This window comes from Chelonoidis abingdonii, chromosome 6 (assembly GCF_003597395.2).
Source record: "Chelonoidis abingdonii isolate Lonesome George chromosome 6, CheloAbing_2.0, whole genome shotgun sequence".
NCBI classification, from domain to species: domain Eukaryota; kingdom Metazoa; phylum Chordata; order Testudines; family Testudinidae; genus Chelonoidis; species Chelonoidis abingdonii.
Window position 1 is genome coordinate 15,508,119 of NC_133774.1, and position 26,360 is coordinate 15,534,478.

Here is a 26,360-nt window from a genome sequence, read left to right on the forward strand (position 1 = left end):
GTCAGGACCCCTTCCCCAGAGTCCAATGGCTGTTTCCTCTTTTCTTCTAGGTTTGGAAAATGAGGTGAGCAGGGAGAGAGAAGGGGGTGCCTGAGGGTGTTTGTCCCTCCTTTTGATAGTTTCAGTCCCCCTCTTGAAAAACATTTCCAGCTGAGAGCCAGAAGGTAAAGAATCTATGTGGAAGGATATTCCTTGCTGGGTTTTTTCACCTGTCTGAGCTTCCTTTGTTTTCCCTTCCTGCTTGATTATTCTGTTTATTGCCTAAATGCAAATTCAGGCAAACATACATTCCTTTGTTTAGGACAGACCTGTTTGCTGACTTCTGCGTGGGCAGGGCTGTGGGGGAACCTGTTTTAATACCATCTTACAGGGGAATCTTATAACTTCACATAGTGTTGCCACATGTATTTTATCAGGACAATGCTGACCAGCAAATTATGCGTTTTCGAATGACACCTCACAAGGCATACTTTGTACAAAGATTATTGCAGTGTTGTGTAGGGTGTATTCCCTCACAGGGGTTACCCAAGGTGCTGCGGTGCCTTCCAGTCCAGGGAGCAAGAGACTGCTCCCAGCAGCTGAACCTAGGAGTGACATCCTGGCCACATGGAAGTTTTTTCATTGCCTTAATGGAGCCAGGATGTCACTCTAGGTCTCTTGGGAGGCAGCACAGGCCCACCATACAGGTCCTAAATGTGTTTATTTCAAAGTCCAATTTCACAGACGCTCTTCTCTTCTTTGTTTAAATTAAACCGTTGTCTCCATTTAGGGGGAAGAAAGCTATTATGTTAAGTATTAATAATTCTTTGCTATAAGGCAGGAATTCAAGCAAGACACTGTCCTTGGCTCAGCCCCCACCCCCAGGAATAATGTTTAACTGTCATATACTGTCATCAGAAACAACTAGACATACCGTACCTGCCTGGGGTGCTTCAGATGAGTTAGGCTTGAGCCTGGCCTGTGGCTCTGGGCTCTTTCCCTTGAAAAGTTGCTAGGTTAATCTCAGCTGTCAATGATGGGGGTTGTTCACAGTGACAGTGGTAGCATAGGTAGAGGGTAGATAATTTTGCAGGCCCATTAAAAAAAAATGTTAAGACCAGCAGACTCCTACATCTGCAACTCCCGTTGACTTAGACTGGAACAGTGAGAACACAGCACTTCTGAAAATCAGGACTCTGACAGTTAAACGTAATATTTCAGAAAGTTGCACAATCCTCCTTTGCAGCCAGCCTTTTCCTTTCCAGCCCTGTAGCCAGCGTGGGTTCATGTCCAGAATTGTCTCCGCTCTCCTCACTATGAATCCTGTCTTTACCTGCGGGATTTGTGAGCTCTGTTTGAAACACCCACGTGAGTGAATGCACAGAGCCGAGGAGAGGATATCCGTCTTGTGTATTGTGCTGCGCGCCCGTCTATTAAAGCCAGAGGAAATCAGACCTGGCTCCAGCTATTTTCATCCAGGGTTCTCCTGTGATGAAGTGGAGTTCAGCGTGAGGGCTAACGGTCCGAAGAGGAGAAGAAAAGAATCTAAAATCTTCTTCAGCAAGGAAACGGCTGACCTCAGGCGTCAGTAACTGACAGATATGTCTCTAATCCAGTCAACAGAGTTACTTTAGGCAGGGCAATCCAGGGATGCTGTATGACAAGTTTTTTGCATTATCAACTGCAGAACCAGTGATTTTTTGGAAAGAGGAAAGGGCAACCCAGATGCTGCAAGTTGCTGAGCCACCCACTTCACTGGGAGTTGAAGATACTTGGCACCTTTTAAGACATGCACAGCAACTGGCAGGATTGGGCCCTCTGTGGTCATACAGCAAGATCAGGAAACATTTAAACTGATCTTTGAAAAAAATGATACTTATAAAACTCAGCAACTGACAGTAGCTCCAGGAAGTCATCCGTCTTTTTAATTTGCTGTTACTGCAACTGGAGGATCATTGAGCTTATGCTTATGGCTAAATACAGCGTGAAGCATTGGCTAACACACTTTCTGGGATTTACTTTGTGAACAGTATTGTAGTTATTTACCATTAAGTGATTTTCCACCTCCGGGATTAGAGATGTTTAAGGAAGTATGGTGGGCAGATACAGAGAGTGCTGGGAGTCAGTTTAAATGCCAGTGGAACTTTGAACTAATCACATGATTGTCCTGTTTGAGGCCATAGCTACACTGGCGCTTTACAGCGCTGCAAGTTTCGCGCTCAGGGGTGTGAAACCCCCCCTCCCCAAGCGCTGCAAGATACAGCGCTGTAAAGCCTCAGTGTAAACAGTGCCGCAGCGCTGGGAGCGCGGCTCCCAGCACTGCATGCTACACCCGTAGAGGATGTGGTTTACGTGCAGCGCTGAGAGCACTCTCTCCCAGCGCTGGCACTGCGATCACACTCAGACTTCAATGCACTGCCGTGGCAGCGCTTTGAAATTTCAAGTGTAGCCATACCCTCAGAAACTGTTCTATTGAAAAAGTAATGTTAAAGAAGAAATGGTCCTTGAGGATCACCAGGTGCTGTATCAGAGCTGAGCTTTCAGGAGGAAGCAAACTGGCAGCAGAAAGCAAGGCTATTTCAGGTTTTTGCTTTCTCTAAAGAAAGAATTTCCAAAATAGAGCGAAATCACTTAGTCAGCAAGAATTAACACTTTTCTGAATCTGTTCTTGTAGGATAGACACTGCACTGATGTGTTGTAAGGCAATCAGAATATCATTGGGCAAAGAGGGTAACACCTGTAATTTAAAAAAGATAGAAAAGGAGAAATATTAATGTGTATAACAATATTATACCTAGAGATCCCAACCAAGGTTCAGGCCCTATTGTGCTGGGTGATGTATAGAGATACAGTGAGAGACCATGCCTCCCCCAAAGAGCCTAAGTTCTAAATAGCGAAGACAAAGGATGTGAGGTGAAATAGCCATAGAGGTGAAGTGACTGGCCCATGGTCACATAACAGGGCACTGGCAGAGCTGAGAAGAGGCACCGTGTCTACTAACTCTCAGCCTAGTGCCCTGGGTACTGGACCACATTGCCTCCCTAAAAAGCATAAGAAGTAACGTTAGGTATAGCTAGCATCTCTCTTCTAGAAGTCAACAGCCAACTGGTTTATATTAGCTTTTCTCATTGACTTGAAAGTCTAGTTCTGTCATTAGCATTAGAGCTGCCCAGAAAACGGAATTTCCCTCTCACTAAAAATTTTCATGTTTCTGGGATAAAATTTCATCTAGAATCTGGACCAAAAAGTCAACATTTTTCACGTGAGGAAGAAAGCCATTTGAAAAGAACCAAAACAGAATTTGTCAGCTTGCTCCTGGTTGCCCCAGCTCCCTGGGGAATCTAGTTAGCACAGCAAGGCAGCCGCCCAGGAAGTCAGGCAGTTAGCAGCTTGCCACACTCCCGGGGGGAGTCGGGAAGCCCCAGGAGGCTGCTGCCTGTTCCCTGGCTCCATATGTTGCCTGCCTGGTTTCTATCCAAACCTTCAACAGAACTGACATGTGCCCACAGAATGTTTTCAAACCAGCATGTCCCAGGGAAGTGTCGTTGTCATAAACAGATAGCTAAGGGTTAATGTCTCTTTCAGTTTCATCTCTAGTCCTGTCCAGGACCCCAAGAGAACAAAGCCGGCTTCCCTTCCTTTGAGAGTTGAAAGTATCTTGTTTCCTGATTGGTCCTCTGGTCAGGTGTTGTTTGTTAACCTTTAGCTATCTGTTGGACAGTCGTTCATCAGAAAAATGTCAGCCTGCTCTGGTTAGCATAGCAGACAAAGAGTCTAGTCTCCTGGGTTCTGTTCTTGGCTCTGTCACTGACTGATGGCAAGTCCATCAGCTTCCCAATCTACAATATAGGGTAAGAGTAATGCATATCAGAAAGGGATTTTCACATGAACAATTTCCTTTTACGAGCGATTGGAAAGGGAAGGAATAAATTCTGCCCCCCAATTACATGAGTGTCAACCTGGAGTAATTTAATGCCAAATTTGGCCTCTTTATATGGGCACATAGAACATATCTAGGAAATTGCTCAGCTGTGGAGTTTGGGGGAAGAGGGAAGGGCCAGGCAACGCTGATACATGTACTTGCACCGTCTGAGAAAGTGGCATGAAAGCAAATGTGTGTAATCTCGAGTTACAGAGGTTCTCCCAACTTTTTCCTTTGTGATTGTTCTGTATAATCATTGGCTGTTGAAAAATCATAAAGCACTCATCAGAATGTGTAATTTTCTGTAAAGCCAGAAAGGAGTTTTGAAAGCGTTACAGAGATCACAGCAGCAGTGTAACAAGGCTAGGAGACAGCACCTTTCTTACTAATATCTTTCTCTTACTGCTAGTCACTATCGCTCTCCCCCAGACTAGCTGATTAAACTGGTTCAAGAAAGAATATTAGTGCAATAATGAACAGTTTTACATGTTACTGTTCCCTGGGCACCGTTGACCATTCTGTTGATGGAGTGAATGCTGGGTAGAGCCTGTATCATTACAATAACACTTAGCACTAACATCATAATATAATAAATATTAACTAGTAATATAGTAACTGCAATTCCAAACGGAAGTTCACCGTGCTCTGTGTGATAGGTAAGGAGCTAATATCCATTTCGGAAATAGAAGCACAGAGGACTAAACATTTTGCGCAAAGTGACACAGGAAATCAGTTGCAAAGAGCATAGAACCCAGGAGTCCTGACCTTTTCCAGCCCTTAGGAGACAAGTGTTTCCGAATTGCAACTCACACATTGTTCTTTACTGTTAATTGATAATTTCTCTAGAACTGGACTTGTTTGTCAGTAACATCTTTCAGACTAAGCTTATCCCAAAGTGTAAAGAGCTCTGCTAGCCATACATGGTCAAGCTATAGTCTCTCTATACAAGGGTGTGATAAATAGGGATAAACATGCCCACTCATCCTCTGAATACTATTGGCCACTGACAGCAAAGGCAGAACCGATAACTGCAGGTCAAGCCCCTCGCATATGGTCCCAACAGATGTTCCTGTTTTGTAGGAGCTGTGCGGACCTGTTTGTCCCTTTCTCTCAGGAGCAAATGACTGCAAATTGAGATCCCAGCCAGTTCTGCAACACCCCAGACACGAACCGGGCTCTGGCAGAGGATCTAACAGATTAGAGTGTTAACCCACTGAGCCGTCCTGCCTGCACTATTCAATATATATTGATCGTGTCCCTAAACCTTGGCTGATCCTTGTGGGAGCAAAACAGGTGCAGAACAATTAAATCGCAGAGCTAAGGATACTGCTTAATGAACAAATGTGGTTTTGTCTTTTCAACCTGGCTCCTCTTCTGTTTTTAGCTGTTGATGAGCACATGCATAGCAAGGGCACCTGCTTTGATTTTGCTTCAGGAGCTGCTCAAGCTCATAGTTTATCTCGTGAGACATATGCCAGTTGGGTGGCACAGAGACGCCACAGTACCCCCCTCAAGACAGCTCCTCTGAGGAGTATCTCTCTTGGCAGACGTACAGATATTCAGACTTAATAACCCTGGCTGCAAACGAACCGGTGTCTCAAGTAGCAGCTGTCTTGATGTGAAATACGGGGATTGACAGGAAAGCTCTGGTTTGGATTTCGCTCTCCCTGTATTTTGGCTGTGAATCCAGTCTTTGCTCTTGAATCTGAATGATGTAAACCTTTAGAAGCACTTTAGTGGCACATGTAAAGCAAAATAATGCAGCTGATGTCTGATGGGCCTTGGGGAACTGTTGCTATTTCTGGACCCAGCACTGGTTTTCTTTGCTTTTAAACCAGTGAAATTCTGAGTGGAATCAGATGGGTTAAATCAGAGTCATTGAAATATCACCCAACAGAGGGCTGCCTTTGCAACTTGCCAGGAGCCCGCTGGCCCCAACTAATTGGCACAAAATGGAGCAGATTGCGTCTGCCCTCATCTTTACTATGGACGTGTGGCCAGTCCCAGCATGTGATGCAGCGTGAATCAGGCCTCTGTGAGCCATGAAGCTTTGCATTCTATTCTGGGCCTTATAGCCTGTGGCAAATGTATTTCTCAGTTAAAGATGAGCGCAGCCTCAGGCTGCATGGCAGACTTCGTTGGTTTGTCATCACCCAGGGCTAAACCCCTCTGAATACAGGGTAGGTATCATTCCATGCTGCCTTTCTTCTTCCACCCAGACTGTAAATAGATGTGAAACGCATGTATGCGGAGCACATTGTATTCTATATAAGTTGTTATATCAGCCCAGCAGTAGAGCATCTTCTGGTAGACCATGCAGTGACATGACTCAAGTCCATCACGTGTGGTTCATTCTCTCCGCAAGGGGAGAATTGTGTGTGTGCAGTGGAGAGTTTTACTCAGGTAGGGTTTTATTTTGGGGGGTGTCTTTTAAACACACATAACGGATCATGTAATACTGAGGCTAGAGGTATGGAGTAGTCCTTTTTGGCCTTTAATACAGGTTATCCTTCAAAATCTCAGAAGCAATAATTCCGCTAAACAGAATGAGCTGATATTAGTTCTTTTTCCATGATTAGGGCCTCCTCTTTCTCCGAAACACTAGGTCCCAATGCAGGGGAAACAGGCAAATTCTCTCCATTATAAGAGCAAATATGCTGCAAAGAGGAGGTTGAGGGCAGGGGGGCAGAGTCCATGGCTGGCCCTAGGTTCTGGCTCCGGGAGATACAGTGCAGCATTAGACCCAGAGAGTATTGGAAGAGGCGAGTTCATCAAAAAACAAATCAAAGCTTGTGTATGTGTTTGCCTTGTCTCCTAGCCTGTGGGTGATTCGTCTCCCACAAGAGAATTTCACTTGTCATAGTTTTAAACACAGGCTTACGCAGCCCCCGCATTTTGAAAACTGGATCTGCTGCAAACCCTGTGTCTGTAACATAAGTTGAAGTATTCCTCCGCTGAAATCTGTGTGCTCTTTATAGCAGAGAGGTGTCTGCATCTGAACTATGCATAGCAAAGTATATTATTAGAGTGGACATCACTGTGGCTGTAATTGTACACTGCTTTCCTTAGCAACTGTTCCCAACAACACATCAAACAGAAGGATGTGATACCTTTTAAAAAAAATACACATCTATGTACTCAGATCAACAGAGCCAGGCTGTTGCGGAAAGGCTACGTGAATCCAGTCAGATTCAAAATCTGGTATGTCCCTGCATTTAGAAATAAACTTCTGGGTTGTGGTAGCAGGGCTATTTCTAGTACACACCCTAAACCCTGTTAAATCAAACCATTGACCCATCCGTTGCACCAAGCTGTTTCTCGTTATCAGGTATTCACCGAAGGTAGTTTTTGTGAAGTATACTGTGTTTTGAGTACAGTGCATGGAAGATGTACGTCAGCAGGTCATGTTGCTTGGCACTGATTGGTATAGCCTGAGGGGGGCAATGACTGAGAGAGGATGAAGACTGTACCGTCTTCTCCCCACTAGTCATGAGGGGAGAAGAGAGGAAGGAAGGTCTGTGGTTCAGACATAGGGAACTAGCAGATGATTGTTCTGTTCTGTTCCCAGCTCAGCCACAGCCATTGGACCTTGTTGATCCCTGCCTTTTTCCTTGTGGGTATAACAAACTGTTACCAGGCTGACTGGGATCATTGTACTCTCACTTCATGCCAGCGTAAACGATTGCACACGGTGTGAGGCAATGGAGAATCAACCTGTTGCTGTGTGACCTTTAGTAAGTCACCATCTTTCCATTCCTCAGTTTCCCCATCCATAGACTAGTGATAATCCCCCATCTCGGGCTAAATGAATACATATTTTGGGGGCTGCTTAGATATTGTGCAGAGGAGGGCAATGGAAAGGCCAAGAAATAAGGATTATGGTCAGTGGATGTGTGGGGAAGTTGCCATAGCCCAGAATTTACTTTATCTATGGTAGGTCACTGAATTTATTTATTCATCCATCCAATCTAATGTCTTTCACAAACATTGCATTTTTTTGAGAGGCAGAAAATAACGATCTTGGATTTTACCTCTTGATGCACTGCAAATGTCTTCATTCAGTAGGTCTATTCTGGTATCTTATACTCATTTTAAAGAATGTTACCCTATCTTTTTATTCATTTTGCATATAATATATTAAAAGATACTATATTTCAGTGGACTCCACTGTATTTGATAAATTCAAGGCAACAGATTCTGGGGAGATGCTAACAAGAAATATACCTCTACCCCAATATAACATGACCCGATATAGCACGAATTCGGATGTCACGCGGTAAAGCAGCACTCTGGGGGGGGCGGGGCTGCGTGCTCTGGTGGATCAAAGTAAGTTCGAGATAATGCAGTTTCACCTATAACGCGGTAAGATGTTTTGGCTTCCAAGGACAGCGTTATATCGGGGTATAGCTGTACCTAAGTCCATAAAACAAACCCTTCCATTGTCAGTCAAGTCTGTGGATAAGCTAGTACAACACTGAATGTTAATACCGTATTAGAATGTAAATACGGTGGTATGGAGCATTGGAGAATAAACAGATCTTTTAAAATGAAGGCTTAAAGAGAAGAAGGCTGGTCCAGTGCTTAGGGCACTAACCTAGGCATTGGGAAACCTGTGTTCAGTTCCCTGTTCTACCCAAGACTTCTTTTGTCATCTTTGGCTTTTATTTTTGCCCACGAGTGCTCCACCCCAAAGCCTTGCCTCACTCTGCCCCCTCCCCTGAGGCCCAGCCCTCGCTTTCCTCTTCCCACTCTCACTCCACCCCCTCCCCTGAGACCCTCGACCTCCTGTCACTCACTGCTCTCCACCCTTCCCCAGCCGCCAAACAGCTGATCGGTTGCACTGTCAAACAGCTGTGGCGGGTGAGTGCTGAGCACCCACTCCTTTTTTTCCATGGGTGCTTGAGTAGTCACTCTATCTCTTTGTGCCTCAATTCCCCATCTGTAAAATGGGGATAATAGTGCTGCCCTATCTCACTGGGGTTTTGTGAGGTTAAATCTATTAAAGATAGGACGTGCTCTGAACTGCAGCTGCTGCTATAATAACCTTCCAAGTACCTGAGTCTGCACTGCACCTGAAGGCCCTCCTAGCACAGGTGCAATGGTAATGGGGACAAAATAAATACCACAGATAGTGTTTAAAAGCAGCATTTTTTCCTTTACATGATTATGAACTGGTGGCGAAAGTGTTCCAGGTTCCAGATAAGGAATAGGGGGTTGTTGTTTGAAACTGGAAAGAAGAGAAGACGAGAGAACCAAAATGGAGCTCGGAATGAGAACCTAAACTGTAGCATTGACATGTAACTTCAGGCCTAGTGTCTAGCCATTGGTGTCTTTTTAGTTCAATTTAATTTAATTAGAGGATGACAATTGCCCATCCATGTACTGGAAACACAATGGCAGTTCAGGAATGCTTGCTGTCTATGAAAAGCCGATGCCCAGGAGATGTCAAAGAGGTTTCTTTACATAGAGATCCTGGAGCATTAAAAATGTGAGCCTCTTAGATTTGGAACACAGTACAAGCCAGAATCTAGAAATGGATCTGTCTCATTAAGCAAGGCATGACAGCAAATAAAACTTTGTTAACTTTGCATCACAGGGGTTACCACTTTTTTCACTGTGGATGGTGTGTGATCCAACATTTTACAGCTTTTGATTAGTAATCCAGAAACGTTTCTTACTAGCTGTTACAATGAGTAGCAGGATGATGATTTGGGGAAAGATCTTCCTTTGCTGTAGTAGATTGAGAATCTCCCCCCAAAGTATGTGTGTGTGCAGAAATGGCATGTAATGATAAAAGTTAGCACTGGAACAGTGCTATTCATCTGTAGATCCCATGGGGCTTTATGAGAGTGGGCAGGCATTATTACTCTCACTTGACAGATGGGAAAACCGAGTCACATAGTGACTGAGTGGCTTGCCTAAACTCGCTCAGCCAGTGGCAGAGATGAGATTAGCATTTGGGAATGAAAATTGGGACCTATTGCGGTTTGTGGCAAAACTCCCATTGACTTCAATATAGGGCCAGGATTTCACCCCACACATCTTGACTCCCAGCCTGTTGCTCAGACCACTAAACCACAGTTGTTCAGACTATAGCTAGCTCCATTCTAGAAATCATAGATTTAGATCATCAGTGACATAGAGGTACATGGTCTTGTCTCTGGGGGTTCTGGTGGATTGAACAGACCACCCTCGTGTAAATGGAAACACTGGCTTTAGATAGGGCACTTATGAGTTTTCAGACATTGGGTACCTTAATTTCCCCACCTGTACAATGGAGATAATAATAATGACACCTCTCCCTGCCCTTTTATAAACCACTGTGAGATCCTGAGATGAAAGTTGTTCTGTAAGTGCAAAGCATTAAAGTTGTTCTCGTGTTGCAAATAAAATGTATTTTTCTTTGCAGCTAGGAAAGGTCAAGCAGCTTAGAAAACCGAATGTGTCATTTTTATGTGGTTTTGTAAGTTCATTCACCTGGTTTCATCGGGCCTGATTCTGAGCTTGCATACACTGGCGTGCATCAGGAATAGCTTCTCCCAGAGTCAGTGGTGGAAGGAAGAGCAAAATCAGGCTGTTGTGTCTGGAGAGCTGTCTGACAGTAGAGAAAGGAATGGACACAGGAGTGGTTCCGAGAAGCATCCTGGGCTTGTTTGGATCTGCTCAGAGAGGCCACTTCGCTGAATCAGTGGTCAGCATGGACAAAACATATTCACTCGAGTTTAAAATAAAAAAAGATGGGAGAGGAGAGTATGTTCCAGTTTTTCGTTTCCCCGAACCACTGGGCCGGCTGCCAATTACTTGTAGATGTATCTCTGAAGATGTGTTGTAATTCTGTAACAGGGTGTTTAGTAGTCAGGGCCCAAACGTCTGTAATGACCAAAATTCCACTGAGGAGGAATGAGAGCAGAGGAGGCAGTTCTGGCTGTCTGCCTGACCCGGCAGGTGAAGATGAGGGTTTAAAATCAGTTAATGTTATACGGCCGGCTCTGGAGTAGCTTCACTCAGCCCTGGGAATGTTCCACCGTTCCCCGCCAGTCTGGCCAAGCCCTAGTCTTTGCATATCTACTGATAGTAATAACACTCGACAGGCTTTGCTGTGTTTGTTAATGTTACAGAGCTGCTCTTAAACAGGTCCCAGGCAGATAAGTGGGTTATTGGAGAACCCCATATTAAGTGTCAAGCTGCATGGTTTAAAGTTTCCCCTTTGTAAGTGGAGCAGTGGCACCTCTCCGGCTGTACAAGCTGCACAGTCAATTTGTAGATCCTTTCCATTACGAGTGCGGGCGGGGGGCGGGGGCGGGAGGGGAAGACTGTGTGTAGATCGATTCCTGCGCAGTCAGTCAGACGAGGGAATCCAAACCACGCGATCTAGCAGGAGCTCTCAGCATAGCACAGGCACGCCTGGCAGTGGGAACCAGGCGCGTACCTGCTGGGTTGGTGAATGGAAAAACTGGCAGCGGCTGAGCAGCACGGAAAAACTGCTTGCAGCGTTATGTAATAATGTACCTAGGACATCTCTGAGGCTAGTAGGATAAACATGAGGTGTTAGTGGACTACATAAAGGAGACAAATAGCAATTGATAACAGGGCAGGGGAAAAACACAAGCTGCAGGGATCGTGGGTTTGCAGCATCTGAGCTGAACCTAAATTTGACTGTTGCAGAAATGCCCTGCGTAGTGGGACAGTCCACAAAGCAGCTCTTATATGACTAGCTGCCATCCCTTGCATCTGTTCGGTTCAGGTTTGGGGCGTAGCAGGAAGTTGGTTGGAATCCATCTGACCCAGCAATGGTTCCTGACTCCCGACAAGGGAAAAGTTTAATTTCTGTGTCCTGGGATGGATGGATGGATTGATTAGATCGTCCAAGTCAGTTGCAGAAAGGGCTTAAAAGTCCAGAAGAATGATAGGCTTGTGTTGAATTTGAATTTAATGCCCCTCAGCCATGTTAAGAAAAGAAACATCAAGTTCTCCTCACCTCTATTAAATACAAGAAATCCTTTAAATGGATAATGATTTCTTGTAGCTCCATTTCCAGTCTGAAGAAGAACAAGCCACACGTTATTTGTGGGTGGATGAAGGGGGTAAGATCCCAGATCTGACACTGATGCTTTGTGTAACCTTGAGAAAGTTTTACTTAATCTTACTTGTGTCTCCATGAACCTATCTATAAAATGGGACATGGGCCAGTGCTTTGAAGATGCAAAGTACTATAGAAGTACTAGATAGCATTAGGTATAATTATAATAATCTATTTATTCAGTAGAGGATGTAATAATTACTCAAATACCTGTATTAAGGATCATGAGTAAATGTTTATACATCTATAATTACTCCGTTATACATACATACACACACACACACACACACACACACACACACACACACACACACAGTTTGTGTGTCTAAGAGCTCTTTAACTGGTTATGCTGGTATAATCTACAACCTCTGACACGTCAGACCAAAGAGCAGCTGCTTGGGAACTTTCTTCTCTATGCTTTATTGACATAACAGCACACTCGGCACGTTGGAAATTGTCTTAAACCTGAAGCCTTTACACACACACCAAATCTGTAATTCTTCTAGGAAGGAGACCCAGGGAACTGGGAATGTATATGTTTAGCTGGAGGGTGTGATGAGATTTATCAGTTCCCTTCAGTGCCACTGTTTTGATGCCTCTCAGTGGGAGTGCATCTAATTGGTGCCTACTAATACGTTGTTGAATCAGGCTCCATGTAAACTCCAACTGTGAATATTTATCAGTCCGCTGAGGAGTAAAAAAAGAGTGGTCTCCTAGTGCTCAGAATGAATGAGTGTGGCAAGCCACACGCTGCTCCCTTTCTCTATCAGAAACTTTCCCTTCATTATTGTGCAGTTGTTTTTTTTCCTTTATAACCTAATTGCTCTGTAAAGGATCCTGTTTGGGTTTTCATTCAAAAAAGCTTTACATTTCTCTTTGGTTAACAAACATTGCTCTGTAAAGGATCCTGACAGAATTGCAGAGTGTTTGTGTGTGCAGTGGAGCGTGTGTATAGTGAACCTGGGTGCAGGGTAAACTGGAATGCAAGGCCCAAAGATCTCCATGAGGAGACTGCAGTTCTGATTGTGGTGAACTGCAGCCTAGAGTTTAGTTCTTCTGTGGAAAACGTACCTTGAGCCAGATCCTTCCCACCCCCAGAGGGTGCTTTGAATTGCCTCAGCAGTACAAACTGGTAGGTCTGGCTACCTGAAGAGTGCCCTGGTGTGAGGGAATCCGCAGGTGTCATAGGGTTGGCTTGTCAGCTCCCTTGCCATGTCCTCTCCCAGCTCCCAGTTAGAGGGCGTGGGTTGGGGGCTGCTAAATTCAGCCAATCCACAGCTGTCTATAGCCAATGCAGTTTAGTGCAGCTCTGAGGCTGCTTTGAATTGTGCCTCCTGACTCATGGCCTCAGGATTTTCGGAGGGGACAATATAGCATAAAAATGACTTAAAGCCACTTGCACTCGCAGGCCCTGCCTGAGTTGAAAGTTAGAGGAGTTAGCTTGTAAAAACCCATCAAAATATTTCTGTCTGTTACACAGGCACATAATTGTTTAACTTGCGAGATCCCTCAGATCACAGCAGTGCAGAGAGAATGGTGTTTAAAGTGCTGGCCTCCCTTTCCAGGACTGATGCAGAAAGAATCCATTTTCATTCAAAAGGCACAAATCCTAGCCCAGGACAGAATATGGGTGCTTGCCAGCTCAGGGACTCAGCTTAGTCTGTCGGGCCATCTGCTCCTGAGCGTTCCAGCTTAAATCCGCATCACTCTGTTAGAACTGCTTGAAGTTTAGAGGTTTTACAGACGTTGACGGCTGCATTGTTGGGAAATCCCAGCTCCTGGCACCAGAAGGCTAATGCCAGAAAGAGCTTGTCTTCCCTCCCCGCCCATCCCTCAGCTGATCCCTTCTCCTGGCATTGGGAAATGCAAGATGAGTTTTTTGCTAGGTTTCTCAGGGATGCTGTCAACTTCCGTAGAGGTCTGGTTCTGTGTATTGCCGCTTGAGCCTTATTCTGAGGAGGAAGGGTGCAGAGAGATTTTATTTCCCCTCTCCTCATCCAAAAATACAGAGTCCACATTGCATTTCAGTGGTTGTTGAAAGCACGTTGCTATTTCCAACCTAGAATGCCCCTAATTTAATTGCTTTCAAATGCTGTCCTTTCCTTGTGCCTGGGAAAGCTGTTGTGATGGGCTGTGGTGAAAGGGGCCTCTCTTGGCCTGAGGTGGTAGCTGACATACTTATCTGTAAATCTGTGCCGGGGCTGGGTGAGCATTTGAAGGGGCAGCTATCTCTGTAGAGTCCTGACACCACAAGGAACTGTAAACAGAAAGATTGTATGGTTGGGAAATTCCACAGAACAGCCTTGCTGCCTGGGAAATAGACTGCACTAGCCTCTACCTTTCAGTGCCTGGTGTAGTGGAGAGCATGCATCAAGCTGTGTGGAGGAAGCCAACTAAGAGTATAGTGCAAACAGGCCAGTGACTCAATAAAGGGTGTTTTGCCAGCAGCAAACTAGTGTACACATTAACTACCGGTGCAGCTGTCTGGGTGCATCCCCCCTACTGTAGACACCATTTATATCCACCGCGGTTTGAAACTGGGATAAGCTGCACCAGTGCAAACTGTGTCTATGCTCCGGGATTGCGTTGGCGCAGCTACACTGGTGGCTGAAATCTCAGTGTAGACAAGACCTAGGGAAATCCAATAGGGAATGGGAGCAAGCAATTCTTAAACATCCAGTCTGTCTGACTACAGGGTAAGTGATGAGCACAGAGAATGTGTCATGGAAGTGGTTGGTTTAGGGGCACCATGTTTCCATCTAGCCAGTGATAGCAGATATGCACAGATAGCAAACAAATACATTGAGCGATAAATGTTCACCGAATAATCAGTAAAAGTCTGTTGGGATGGAAGGGGTCTTTTCTTTTTTGGGAACAGGGTGATAGGGGATATTTTGTGCTTCAGCCCAGCCCTGGCTTTGCTGAGCAGTTTATTTAGGCGCTATGTGGCATGCAGATAAATGAATAACACAAATTCCTGTTGCTGTAATACCAGGTCTCAGATTTATATTGTATTTCTAGGGGTGCCACTTTAGAGGTGAATCATACCAAATGTTTTCGTCTCCCGATCTATAACAAGCTTTAGCCCCCAGAGAGATCTGCAACTTTTTCTCTACCGTCCAGTGGCTCTTGCCTCCATCCCTGATATTCTGTGGAATTCCTGACTCAAAATAGGGCTATTGCTACTGCATTATCCCAGACATTGCACCATCCATCTTGCACTATGAGATTGGCACAGCATATTAATCTATTTAGGGTCGAATGGCATGCTTGGCAGGTTCATGAACTACTCTCCGCTAGAGCAGTCCAAGCAGCCCATACCTGGGGCATCCCCAGTGCTCTCTTCAGAGGAGTGGACGGCCATCAGCACTCCAGCTTCTCCCAGCAGCGGCAAAGGGGCTGTTTGCAATATGAGTTGGCTGTTCTACTGCCCTGGTTGCCACGTCCTGAATTGCCACGTTTTGAGTCAACGCACCGCCCTGTCAGGGTGGCAAGTCTTTCCTTGCTCCATTTGCCTCTCGGTCTGAGTTGTTAGGATCCTGCCTGCGCTAGCACAAACCTCTACAGCTGTTTTCAAACGTAGATTATTGTGGCACGGTTTCAACTGCAAAGCCATTGTCAGTTGCACCGGTTTCCCAACAGTGTCTGGGCCACTCGTTTGGAAACCAGCTGGAATGTACTGTACAAGGAATAGTGAGGTGGTTCCTGACAGCGTGAGCATGGGCCTGACCCCTGCTACATGTCTGGAGGCACTGCTCAAATGCTACTTTTCCAAGTAGAGATAATTCAGCCACATTTCCCCATTGTTTATCAGCATTCATTTGTTGCAATTATCTTGTGCCTATGGCTTTAACCTCTAGCTAACTGACGAGTAACTCACTCCCTTGATAGGTTTGGTGGCTCTAGCTTTGATATTAATCAAAACTAAAGAGCCTTGCACCGAAGCTCACCAATCTCTAGCTCTGATGGACTGAAAGCTCTTCTGATGAGAATGCCCATCCCCTTGCTGAGCATAGAGATTAATCTGAGGGACCAGATGCAAAGTGCATCTCAGTGGATCATAACTGACCCAGCTGGATATAGTGAGGGAGGAGATCTCTCAAAGAATTAGGCCCCTGGTGGCTTTAAGGATATGTGTTGCAAACTGAAATTAAGTATTACCCATATTTAGAGGGTTTTTCAGTTTAATTAGGATATTAGGATCCCCCCCACCCCAACCTCTTAAAGATATAGTCCATGTGGTGGAGCATGCTAGTGGTTCTCCTAAACCTCTAGTTAATTACTCAGAGTTGTCTGATTTATCTGGGGTAAAGGACACCTGCTCGCCTACAAATCAGGAAGGTCAGGACTTCAGAGCATATATTCACTGCTCAGAGAGCCAAATCCTGCTCCCACTGAATTGACTGGGGGCTCGTTGACTTCAGTGGGAGGTGAATTTGGCCTGGAGACTGCAGTGAGAACCAGCACCAAAGGGATAAAGATTCTTTTCTTTTGGGTCCACTTCCCTTTTTTCTTCTTTAAAAAAGGCTTTAAAACCACTAGTTCACTGAATGCCTTTGTCTGACTTTAACAAGTGGCAATCCCATTTTTATTCCATTAGAAAACCAGTTCTCCTCCCCCTCATCCCCTCTGCCTTTGTACCTCTAGTTTCAACAGAAAATGAGCTTCTAGGGGTAATTTGTAAAGACTTGAAAATGGGAGGTTTGGAACAGGAACACAGAGAAAGGGAGGGGAAGGCATTAGGAGCCAGCAACTTTCTGACTCCTAATTCTGAAACAGACTTTATCTGTGACCTTGAGCAAATCACTTAGTGTCCATTTCCCTATCAATAAAATGGGAACAATGATACCAGCCTACATCATAGGGGTGTTGTAAGCATTATTTAAATAGTGTCTGGGCCTGGGTTACACTGTGTGTGTGTGGGCGGGTGTCGAACTAAGATACGCAACTTCAGCTACACTTCGAAGTATCTAGTTCGACTTACCTGGCCGTCGTCACAGCAGCAAGTCAACCGCCGTGGCTCCCTTGTTGACTCCGCTTACTCCTCCTGCCAAGGTGTAGTACAGGCGTCGATTCGGGGATCAGTTTCTCCTGTCCAGACGAGATGTGATAAATCAATCCCCAATGCGTCGAACGCTACCCGCCGATCTGGCGGGTAGTATAGATGTACCCTGAGAAGCTCTCTGGGAGTGTGAAGCACTGAAGGTTGAGTTGTGTTTATGACCTACAGCATCAGCATCAAAAAGGAAGTATCCGCTTCCTCATCCCTTTAGTATGATCTTGTTTTAATATTTTTAGCCTTCTTCTGTTTCTTCCTAACCAGCAATGTAGGTTCTTTTCGTTTAAGAGTTGAAATTACCTGTCCAAAGCGTTGTAAATCTTAACACTCTCTCTCTCTCTCTCTGATACATGGCATGTTTTATTAGTCTAGATACAGACTGCCCTCTAGGTGGTGCCTATGCTGCAGGGATTGCTGCAATAGCCGAACTAGCCGGCAAATGACTGAACTCCTCATACACATGCACAGAGTATGTAGTAGGAAACTACATACAGTTTGTAAGCATCTGTCCCATGGTGACACTGCAGTTTTTAAATGTCCTCTTCTCTTCATTTTATTTTTTTTAAGTGGAAATTAACATTTTACATGGACTACAGACTCCAAAAATATTGTGGATAAATTATTTGGTCCTGCTGTAGCTTATGATCTTTTAGCATTTCCTCTAGTAACCTGTTCTTTTAAGTATTTATAACTTAGCCACAATGATTTGCTCCAGGCTAAAATTTTGGCCTGAAAAGGTCTGAACCTAGGAGCTTTTTTCTTTTTTAAAGCAAAGTAATGACGATAATTGACACATTAACAAGAACGTAAGAACCACCATAATAAGTCAAACCAATGGTCCGTCTGGCCCAGTATCGTATCTTCCGAAAGCGTGCAGTGCCAGAAGCTTCCAAGGGAATGAACAAAACAGGACAATTTCAAGTGGTCCATTCCTTGTCATCCAGTCCTAGCTTCTGGCAGTTGGAAGTTTAGGGCCACCCAGAGCATGGGGTTGTGTCCCTGACCATCTTAGCTAATAGCCATTGATGGACTTATGCTCTGTGGCCTTATCTAATTCTCTTTTGAACCTAGTTGTACTTCAGGCCTTCACAATATCCCAGTGCAATGAAACCTGCTGCCTATTCATTTGATCAGGACTCCTAGGTCTTGTGTTATGTGAAAGAGTAAATAACACTTTTACTTTCTCCACACCATTTATGATCTTATAAAGCACTATCATACCCCCATAGTTGTTTCTCGGAAAAATCCCAGTCTTTTTAATCTCTCCACATATGGAAGCTGTTCCATACCCCTAATAATTCTTTTTGCCCTTTTCTGCACCTTTTCCAATTCTAAAATAAGCATTTTGCAAACACGGACTACTTGGAACTGTTATTTAAATCAGTTAGTGAGGCATGCTGGAGAGCGAAGTCCTAGAGCTGTCTACAGGACCAGTACAGTGTGGGCAGCAGTATCACAGGGTTCTCTAATGCCACGAATGTGTTCACAGCTCTGCCCAGAAGGTATCAAATGCTGGGGTGTGAATGGAGTTCATCCCTCAGGTCCATTCAGTCATTAGCTTCTTTGTTGAGACTAAATGCCAGTTTGATGCACCTCTCCCTTGGGACCACCAAATTCATTTTACAGAGGCCATCAAGTATGAGCAACTTTTAGCCATTGCTACCTTGGGCTGGATTTGGAGGGTGGATGACCCGTTACTAATCCCCTACACCATTCGGGACCCAACATTTTTCCTTAAGTTGCAGCAGTTCAAGAGAAAAGCTTCCACAGGAAAAAGCACATAATGGCTGGGGTCAGATCCTCAGTTACTGTAAATTGTGATAGCTCCGCTCAGGACAGAGAGGCGCTCTTGACAGCTTACACCAGCTGATGATCTACCTGTAAAGTTTTTAATGCGCTTATATGTCAGAAACAGAATTCATAGAGTAAAATGCTGGAGCTGGTGATTAGTCATTAATGAGGGAGAAGTGGTTTAGCAGTTCAGAGTAATCTTGGGTTCAGATTACCTCTCAAGTGGACATAATATTGGAGGGTCTCATCTTTATCCCCTATTGGCATTTGTCCGTTTCCAAAATCACTACATAGAATTCTGCATGATCGTAGTCCGCAATCTGTTCTAGAACTAGAATGGTGAGAGGGCAGGACTGATATGCGCTGGCCAAAGAGAGGGGAGACTGCCCATCATCTGTCTTCTCTATACCTGGACAGCAAACAGCCGGTGAAATAGTGGGAAGTGCAGCACCTGAGCTCTGAGCAGAGCACCCAAAGGCTTCTTTAGGGAGAGGAGGAAACAAAGCATCCCCAACCAGAACCCTCACCCCCTCCCACACCCCACGCCCAATTTTGTGAGCATTCGTGGCCCGCCATACAGTTTCTATTCCCTGATGTGGCCCTCAGGTCAAAAAATTTCCCACCCCCATCTACTGGGTAACAAAGTAGAGTAGTTAGTGATTTCAGACTTTCCTCTGTCCTAGATAAGAGATTGGAGTATACTAGCAAGGCAGCTGCTTCAAAGTTGCTGAGATCTATATATGTTACTGCATGTGTGTATATGTTGCTAGCAGTGTGGTAGGACAGCTTGTAAATGGTGTGGCCTAAACAACATAGCTAGAACGTGGAAAAATTGGAGAGAGTCCAGCGGAGGGCAATAAAATTGATTAGGGGGCTGGAGCACATGACTTATGAGGAGAGGCTGGGGGAACTGGGCTTATTTAGTCTGCAGAAGGGAAGAATGAGAGGGCATTTGATAGCTGCTTTCAACTACCTGAAAGGGGGTTCCAAAGAGGATGGATCTAGACTGTTCTCAGTGGTACCAGAAGACAGAACAAGGAGCAATTATCTCAAGTTGCAGTGGGGGAGGTTTAGGTTGGATATTAGGAAAAACTTTTTCGCTAGGAGGGTGGTGAAGCACTGGAATGGGTTACCTAGGAACGTGATGGAATCTCCTTCCTTAGAGGTTTTTAAGGTCAGGCTTGACAAAGCCCTGGTTGGGATGATTTGGGGGGATTGGTCCTGCTTTGAGCAGAGGGTTCGACTAGATGACCTCCTGAGGTCCCTTCCAACCCTGTTATTCTATGATTCTAAAGCCTAGTGTGATGCTGATTTCACATCACAATACTGCCTCTGGATTAATCAATGGATAGAACATGCTGCAAGTAATGGAATCACCTCTGTGCCCCTCCTAGTAACTGACTGTCTGCCATCAGTGTCATTAACTTTACATGTGCTTCCTTTTACCCACACAGCGTCCAGTGTGGGGGGAGCTTTCAGAAAAGCTCTCCTTGCCAAGTGTGAGGACCCCAAGCACAGCTACATGGTGCTAGTGCAGGAGAACGAGAAAGTGAAACTGACTATATAAAGTGAGCAAAATGAACTGGTCAGGTTTCACGATCCAACCAGCTGAAAAACATCAAGTGAACAATTAGCATCAGCGGTGAAAAGTAAATGAGATTTTAAAAATTCATTGCCTTATAATAATTGGAGGGTTTTTTCCCTCTCTCTAGCACTCCCATCACCGGGCACCTTTGTAAAGAGATTGTACCCCATACCTGCCAGTTTACAGATATGTTGTTTGTCACACCCCTAAGGAAAGGTCATTATACTACGGCATACTCCCCATTAGCTGGAGAGCATGGGGGGGCACGGATTTTATTCCAACAATCGAGGAAACAGGAGCAGCAGTGCAGGGAGCCCCTTGCAGCTGCGCTGTCACAGTGCTGCTTGCTCACTCCTGTGACAGCCTGGCTGCAGAGGGCTCCCTGCAGTGTCGCTCCTGTGCTCCTTGTTATTGCAAATGTCGATGGAGGCTGCAGTCCTGGTGGGGCAGAGCAGAGACCCTTGAACAGGGATCTGCTCTGCCCAGCCAGGACCGCAGCTGTCCCTGGACCTTGTGCCTACAGAGATTGGGTGTGGCCTTCCTTTCCCCCCACCCACCCCGGGGGAGATGTCTCTGCTCTATTATCTGAACTTCTGCATTATCCGAATTCCTTCCTTGTCCCCCCACGTGGGTCAACAAGGATTTGGACAATGCAGAGGTTTGGCAAATCAGGATAGGGTGACCAGACAACAAGTGTGAAAAATCGGGACGGGGGTGAGGGGTAATAGGAGCCTATATAAGGAAAAGACCCCAAAATTGGGACTGTCCCCATACAACTGGGACATCTGGTCATCCTAAATCAAGACGATACTGCATTTGTTTTTTGAAAGTGTCCCTTTAAGTATGAGGAGTCAGCAAGGAAGGTTATTGTGGTTTCATGTTATTTTCTGCAGTCTTGCAGCTTTCCATCCAGCCCCTTCTTTTCTGTTACTTGGCTTTTTTGATCTGAGCACCATGCGGTTAGTTTCATAGAAGCTGAACTGCATGCAGAGTGTGTTCAGTACATGTGCGCTGCAGAGTGCAAACTGCAAAGATTACAGAACCGTTTGTCTCCTTTTAAAAAATTAAATTAATCCCCGAAACAATATTTTTATTTTTTAGCAAAATAAAACCTTTGCTACTTTTGAAACTATATGACTTCATAGGGTTTGTGCATATCAGCTCAAAAAGGTTTTCAGAGATCTTCTAGCTAAGTGGACCTAGCCAATAACTTTTTTTCTTTTTTTATCAGATTGGTCATTTCTCTTGGGAAATGTTTTTCAGTTACTACTCCTGTTACTCGTCCCTCATAGGGTTGCTGACCCTGCAGGATTGGCCTGGGGTCTCCATGAATTAAAGATTAATCTTTAATTAAAGATTATGCCATGTGATGAAACCTCCAGGAATACATCCCACCAAAATTGGCACCCCTAGTCCCTCACAGTATCTCAAGTTGCATCGTTAGCAAAGAGCGCTAGTGATAGAACTCGTATCTATTGAACAGTCAGGTAGTTCAGCACTGTCAGTGGGACACTGAGGGGTGGCAAGAGCACAGAGAGTTGTCTGTTAAATTCCTTTCTCAAATGTTTGCGAGCGACAGTATGTTCGGAGTGCTGGGCCAGAGCCACCTCCCCTGCAGACTAAACAGTTGCAGTGTTTTTTCTCCCCTCTGTCATTTCATGACCAAAAGAATTTAGAAAAGGGTTCCAGTATGAAACTTTACACAAATCCCTGGTGCCATGAATATCCCTGGCTTGGAATCTGTTAACTCTGTCACCTCCCCACTCATATGTTTGATTGTTTATATACTGTGCATAGAGTGGAAAAATCCCCCCTCTAATGAAACTGACAAGTAGACTGAAAGCCCCAGATTGTTTTGGGGCACAGTAATGGGCAAATCTGGTTGCAAAGAAATACTGGCTGTTGGGTGAAGTTGTGCCGTGGAAAGAATGAGTTTGCCTGGAGGCCCAGCGAATGCTCCAGAGCAGTCTTCAATCATGAAATGATTTTCAAGACCTCTTTCAGGATTTGCAGATTGTTGTGAGACCGGGCTATAGAGGGTCACATGATATTTGCTACTCAGCCAAGAGACAAGAGTCTGTTCTACATGAGCCATTGTGTGTGGCCACATTAGTACAGTGCATGGGCATGCGTACTTATAGTTTGGAAATGAGAACGTCGACGCATCATGGTTGGTTCAAATTTCTGCTGTGGCACGTAAGGTGGACAGCCCTGGAGGAGGAATGTAAGCTGTGGTATTCCTCTCTTCTCATGTCCTGTGGGAGAGATCGTTGGAGGCAAGGAGATAAAAGACTTGAGTGAGACTTTCTCTTTTTATACACCCCCCCACACTTCTGTGATTCTTTCATCCTTCACCTTTGAAGTAGGATATCTTCCCCTCAGTCCTTCCCTCATTCTTCCTTTTCTTAGGATGGAAACTCTAGGCTCTTAGGCCTTGGCCCCCACCAAATCTACTTGTGGGGGATTCTCAGTCAGAAGGATATTGAAAGGCAGAGTTCCCCACTATGCATCTGAGTGACCCGCTGAGATAAAGGGATCGTACTTGGGGGAAAGTTGTAAGGAGCCTGCTGCAGTGCCCATTTCTCTCGTATTTAATGCTGGAGATGCCATTTCACCTCTGCCAAGGATGTGGACTTTCTTTCTTTGTTAGGGACATGCTCTCCTCCTCACTTGCCTGCAGAATCTAGACAACCATTTGGGGGACAGCAGGGAGTTGTCTTCAACTCCCTTAATGCTTGCAATTCCTCCTAGTCAGCCTCCAGCTACCAGCTCAGCAGAATCCTGCCTGCTCTTGCCTCCAGCCTTCTGGGACACAGTTAAGTCCCCCTATCCCTGATATCCCTGAAAGAGCCCCTGACCGGTCCCTCTGCTGTGAGGCCATAGTGAGAAGTGCCCCGCTCAGGAGCCCCCTCTGAGCTCAGAGGACAGGCTTCCAAATATTTCTTATTCTGAAAGCAGCTCTGTTAGTGGAGACTTTGTGCAAGAGAGTCATAGAATTCCCTCATCACTTTTTCTCCATATTGGCATTCTTTCCAGAGGCTAGGCTTCATCTTGTGATCAACCCGCACTCTGAGGTACCAGTTACTTAACCCAGTTACCCTAACCCGATTACCCTTGCGACAGGAAGTTGCACTTATTGGACATTAAACACCTTCCAAACTTGGATGATGACTTTGAGTGTTCAGAGGAGTGAAGCAGCTATTTATCTGTTTAGAGGGTTGCCATAAGGGAAAGCAGCTACTCAGATAACCATCACTGGATTAAATGAAACCATTGCCATGTGAAGCACACTGGAGAGTGCCCTTCCATACCTGATCCACCGGGGATATGAGCATGTTCCGGTACCTGCCAGGTCACTTTGGCACGTTAGCTCAAGCTGTAACAGCTCATGCTTTTAGCTCTGGAGGTTCCTGGTTTAATCTTCAATAGGTCAGCTAAGATGGTGGCTGTCACACATCTGATGATGTGCAACCTGGCAACCCCTCTCCCAGAGTATCGAGGCCATCCTTCTAGAAGTATGTCTGCTTCCTGGGCAGCCAGGGCTCAGGTGGGTGTCTCTGAGGTGTGTCAGCCACCACACTCACTTGGAAATCACTCTGCGGCTGCTGTCTGCATGGGATGTCTCCTGTGGGCAGAATGTGCTGCAAATGGTAGAATCATAAAAGCCATAAAAATAGAGGGCTGGAAGAGACTTTGAGAGGTCATCTGGTCCATCCCTGTGTGCTGAGGCAAGACTGACTACACTGGCAGGTGTCTTCTTAAAAATCTCCAGTGATGAAGATTCCACAACCTCCCTAAGCATCCTACTCCTGAGCTTAACTATCCTTAGCTCTTGAAAGGCCTTCCTAATATCCATCCTAAATCACCCTTGCTGCAAACTAAGCCAATAGCTTTTTGTCCTACCCTTGGTGGACATAGAGATCTACTGATCACCATCCTCTCCATGGATACTGCTTGTTCAGCTACCAACCCTCCCTAACCATCTCTGTCATAGGAAGGGAGAAGAGGGTCATATGACAAAGTAAAATGACTTGCTGAGTCCCGTAGACTCATCTCCTCCCATCCTAAACTACCCTCCTCCCCTCTGAGATGTGGCTTTTTCTAGTCTTCCCTCCCAGTTGCCTAAACTGTTCCTTCTCTGGAAGTGTCTTGCTGGGGGAGAGGGGCCAACTGGAGCTTATACAGAGGAAGTCTTGTTTGCTTCCTGGTGGGTGGAGTCATCATGCCCCCTGTTTCCCAATAGTGGTTCAAACTGGGCAGGGGCATGGAGATGACAACAATTGGGAATTACGTGTGTGTAACTTTCCAATGTGCTGTCTGGCCCCAGTCCAGCAAAACTGTTGTTGCAGTCCATAGGGCTGCCTGCTTTTTTTTTTTTTTTATCTTTCTTTCTTTCCAGGCTGTGATCTTCGTGCACTTGTCTTGAAAAAACAGGACAGAAGAAAGATCAGGTCCCCAGGACTATAGTGTCATTTGGCATCTGTAAAATAAATAACTCAAAATGATTATATGAGATGCATAGTATTTCCCCCTCTCCAAATAATTAAAGCTGCAGTAAAGCGGCAGAGATGTGTCAGTGACCCAGCCAATCAAGGTGGAGACAGTAATTTAATTATGGAAACCCTCCTAAGGTTCAGCTAGCTTAAATCAGAAGCACTCAGCCATAGACATTCCAAATGCTAACTGGGCTTAGCTACTGCTTTTTATCGTAGTTCAGTCTTAGAGATGCCGACGTTTCAACGGAGGCAGCGTATTTTCAAATGCAAGTTACATTTCTTCTGTCATGATGGCTTCACAACATGTTAAAACATTGTGGGAAGGAAAACTGCAGCACGCAGGCCCACACACACCTCCTCTCCTCCACCCCTACGCACCTGCCCCCTCTTCTTTAGTTCCTCTTATATCTCTTTTTGCAAACTTAGCTGTTCCCCATAGACTCCTTGGCACCTCCACCTTATAAAGAGGACGCATTACATGTGTGAAGCTTAAAAGAAAGAATGTGGCCTTCTGGGAAACTCCAGCTGGCTCCCAATGTTCTCTGCCTCTCTGCAACTGCAGAGTGTAACTCTGGGCACTTCTGAACCCACAGCGGGTTGCAGAGAAGTTGGTGGAACTGCTTGCACTAGAAAGCAGTGTGCTCAGGCATAAAGCATTGACAGGACCGAGCCCTTATTTTCAATGGGATCAGTCATCGATACTGCCATCCAGCACACTCTTCAAAGCTAGGTAGTACAGTTACAGAGGGGTGAGGGAAGCTATCAAGAAGTATAGGGAAGGCAGTCCTTCACTCTGCAGTCCCTAAGCTGAGAATCAACTCGCTTCTGCTAAATGGAAGATTTAAAACAAATTGCTCCAGCTCCTTTCCAAGAGGCAACGTTCCTAAAATGAATTAGTCTGTGCAGAGTAATAGCATATACCCGTCCAGTTACTGCTCTGCGAATGTGATGCGGGCAGCATCTGCTGATCAGGGAAAGCCAGGCTTGAAGAGTAGGGCAATAGCCATGTTTTAAGGAGAATAGATGAGTTTCATTAAACCAGGAGGCTCAAGGAAGCATAACTAGGTTGTTTTATTGGGGAGTGAGTTAAGCAGTATGAACCAGGAATCAAATATGCGAAGAATTGTGGAAAGAATGGTTTGCTCCTGATGTCAGCATCAGCATGGGATGGAGTATCATAAGCAGAGGTGCACAGGGTTAAGTCAGAGAAGAAAGATAAGGTAGAAGGGTTTGTCACGTGGGAGTACAGTCGGGGTGCAGGGGAACCTTGAGTTATGACTAAGGTGAGATTTTATGCAGGGTTCAGTGATTCCAAATTTGCTACTTTTTATCACAAGTCTCATGATAATTAACGTTTTAGTTAAAGCCCCAGCTGCTACCATTCTCATGTCACCTGGGAACCTTAGCTTTCCCGTCTTTAAAAAAGGAAGTTTTTAGCCCTTGTGTTT

The 26,360-nt window shown here is 45.3% G+C and overlaps 1 protein-coding gene across 16 annotated transcripts in view; it reads left to right on the forward strand.

The window, feature by feature from the left end:
* CTIF (cap binding complex dependent translation initiation factor) overlaps positions 1-26,360 on the forward strand; it is a 345,954-nt gene that overhangs the window by 256,205 nt on the left and 63,389 nt on the right. The window contains exon 11 of one of the 16 annotated variants that reach the window (XM_075066857.1): positions 24,816-24,883. The exons of the other annotated variants lie outside the window; for them this stretch is intronic. Within the exon in view, the coding sequence (XP_074922958.1) occupies positions 24,816-24,842 (27 nt within the window). The 3' untranslated portion in view covers positions 24,843-24,883. Of the gene's footprint in view, positions 1-24,815; positions 24,884-26,360 lie in introns of those variants that run through there. 16 annotated transcript variants of the gene reach the window in all.